At 56.8% G+C, this 2914-nt stretch overlaps 1 protein-coding gene across 1 annotated transcript; it reads right to left on the bottom strand.

The window, feature by feature from the left end:
• Positions 1–331: 331 nt before the first annotated feature.
• ATOH1 (atonal bHLH transcription factor 1) lies at positions 332–1544 on the bottom strand. The gene is given in 6 exon segments (XM_027600512.2): positions 332–836; positions 838–879; positions 881–1078; positions 1080–1130; positions 1132–1176; positions 1179–1544. Coding segments are annotated over 6 exon segments (1065 nt in total). The 3' UTR covers positions 332–473.
• Positions 1545–2914: the final 1370 nt, after the last annotated feature.

The raw sequence follows: 2914 nt of genomic DNA, 5'->3' as shown, positions 1-2914 counted from the left end.
CGTTTCATGATACATTTTGAGAAAATACTTCGGAATACCAATTCTCCCACACGTGAGTGCGCGCAACACACAGGGATGAATGCCCAGGGCATAAAATAAATTAAACACAAACCAGTGACAGAGAGGAAAATGCGACGTTTTAGCAGCGTATTGGCAGAAGGGAACTAGAATAATGATGCCATATCTGGGGACATAGAATTATATCTTATCTATCTACGGGGGGAGGAGGTGGGAGGAAAGACCAGAACTTTAACAGCAAGTTTTCATCACTATGGACCATAGGAAGTTTGAAATAGCGGCGGCTTTTGCAAGCCATCAAATATAGCTGCCATGTGAAGCCAAGTCGTTGCTAAACAACGACAATCGCAGAGCAAAAATTAAAAGGGTGCGGGGATCTTTAACCGCGGGGCTTCCCGCTCATTGGGCAAGGGCGATTTAGTTTCTGTCTCAGTTTTCAGGTTTCTGTCACCTTCCTAACTTGCCTCATCTGAGTCACTGTAATGGGAATGGGGGGAAAACTCCCCGTCGCTTCTGTGGGACCGGGGCGAAGTTTTGCTACTTTCTTCCTGCACTGGCTGCAGGATGCCCCCGGGCAGGGAAGGCGACAGGTTCTTTTGCGCCATCATCGCCGTCAGAGCGCTATCCTCGAAAGTCGAGAAGTGCAGAGCGTCCAGCTGCACCGAGTATCCTCCCGCGGAGGCCGGGGCGGAAAAGCGAGTCCGGCAACTTCCAGGCGGCGTCGGCCGCTGGCCCCCTCCAGAGGCTGGCTGGGCCCCCGCTGCGGTCGCGGTGCCCGCGCTGCCTTCGTAGGGGGCGGCGGCGCGAAGGTGGTGATGGGTCGCCCTTGCAGGATGCTGGCGGCGGTGGCGGTTGCTCCCCCGCCGCTGGGCGTTTGTAGCAGCTCGGACAAGGCGTTGATGTAGATCTGGGCCATCTGCAAGGTCTCGTATTTGGACAGCTTCTTGTCGTTGTTGAAGGACGGGATAACGTTGCGCAGCTGGTCGAAGGCGTGGTTCAGCCCGTGCATCCTGCGTCGCTCCCTGGCGTTGGCCGCCAGGCGCCTTTGCTTCTGCACTCCCGTTCACCTGTTTGCTGGAAGGGGCGCGCTGGCGGCTGCAGCCCAGCTCGTCCCACTACCACCCCGCCTTTCAGCTTGCACAGCTGTTTCCCGCACTTTCACTGGCCCCAGGACTCTTGCTGCTGCTACCGCCGCCGCCGCCGCTCCTCCTCACCAGCTTCCCCCGGCCGTCCGCCTCCTCCCGGGACGCCGCAGCCTCAGGGGCACCCAGCTCGGGGGAATGCAGCAAGTACTGGGCGGCGCGTGCCGTGCAGATGCCCTGCAAAGTAGGAGCCAGCCAGGCGCGTGGGTCGGTGCTGTCCAGGAGGGACAGCTCGGCCGGGTAGACGGGATGCTCTCTCGTCTGCAGGGTCGCAGGTGGCTGTGGTGGCGGCGGCTGCGGCAGGGGGTGAGGCTGGGGATGGCGATGGTGGTCCCCCAACTCCTTCACTTCAGCCCACTCCTCTGCGTGCAGCAGGCGGGACATTGCACTTCAGAGGCTCGGAGGCGCAGAGTCAGATGAGGTACTGGCAAACCAGCTCAACTACAACAAAAACCCTTCCTGGGTCTCTACTGCAATGTCTTATTTTTTTTCTCCTCGACCCTCCCCCACCCACACGGAGATCGCACACCAGGTCGCGTGCAACGAAGCTTCTCCGGTTGCTGAAGGCGCTGCGCCCCTTTAAAAAGCGGCACGCCGCCAGTGTGTCTCCCCCCCTCCCCCCCACCCCCCCGCTCGTCTCCCAGCCCCCTCCTCGCGCCGGTCGCGTGTCTGCTCAGCCAATGGAGGGCGCCGGCAGGCGCGTGCGAGCAGCCAATCAAAGAGTTTTTACACCCGGAGAAAAGTTCCTGCGTACGGAAGGCTAAGCTCCCGCTCAATGTCCCCCCCCCCCCCGCCACGTCTTCTGTACTCTTTTAAGTTAGTCAAATTCATATGTTAATTGAGGGTTGTAATTCGACTCCAGTGTTGTGTCACCGCGCCAGCCGCGGGGGTGCGTGAGCGGATGCGGAGCGCACTCTTGGCTGGAACCTGAGCGGGGCTAGACGCGCCTGGCGCTGGGAGGGCACTCCCGGCGGGGAAAAACCAGCCTGCCCTTTGCTGCCTCCAAGCTCGGATCGCAGCTCCCACCATTTGTGCCCAAACGTGTAAAATCTCTCATGTATGGCATACATATATGTATATATAAATCTTTCATAATACATGTTCATAGATATATAATTGCTAGGTGAGACCCACTATTTAAAATCAGTGTTAGAATGAAAAAAAACAAAAAACAAAAAACCCTATAACTGTCTCAGAATACATTTCTTAACTTTAATATCTCGCTCCAAATCGACTTTATGTAATCTAGTAAAGTTGTGGTACAGTGATAGAATGCACCAAATTTCAGATTCCCCAGTCCTCTCAGTGCCCTTTTCCCGGCACCCCGGCCAACTAGGATTGTAATCTGCAGGAAACTCTCTGCTGAGTGGGTTGTAGGACCGGGATATTTTACAGCTTCAACACCCACAGTAGGACTCCTTACGAAATGCGGAGCCAGGGGAGAGTGCCCAAAGTTAAATGAAAGGCGCCTCCGTTCCTTGCAATTCTGAACCTTTTCAAGGTACAGAATCCCAGAGTTACCTACCCTTCTGCTTCAGGAGCCCTGGGTTTAATAGGGCGCGTGGCTTCTCCGGCAAACACCCAGAAAACCACAGCCTAACCCACTCCATGCCCCCCCTCCGCTTAGTTCGGGGTGCTCTCCCCAGCATAACCTATTCCCACCCCCACGATCACCACAGCCAGCCAGAGAGCCAAAACCCGGGAGGTCCTGGCGAAGCTGGGGCGCTGTCGCCCAGGTGAACTTCTTGCTCCCG

The sequence above is a fragment of the Zalophus californianus genome, chromosome 2 (genome assembly GCF_009762305.2).
Source record: "Zalophus californianus isolate mZalCal1 chromosome 2, mZalCal1.pri.v2, whole genome shotgun sequence".
Taxonomy (NCBI): domain Eukaryota; kingdom Metazoa; phylum Chordata; class Mammalia; order Carnivora; family Otariidae; genus Zalophus; species Zalophus californianus.
The sequence above is the reverse complement of the archived record's forward strand: the minus strand, read 5'-3'. Positions and strand labels throughout refer to the sequence as shown.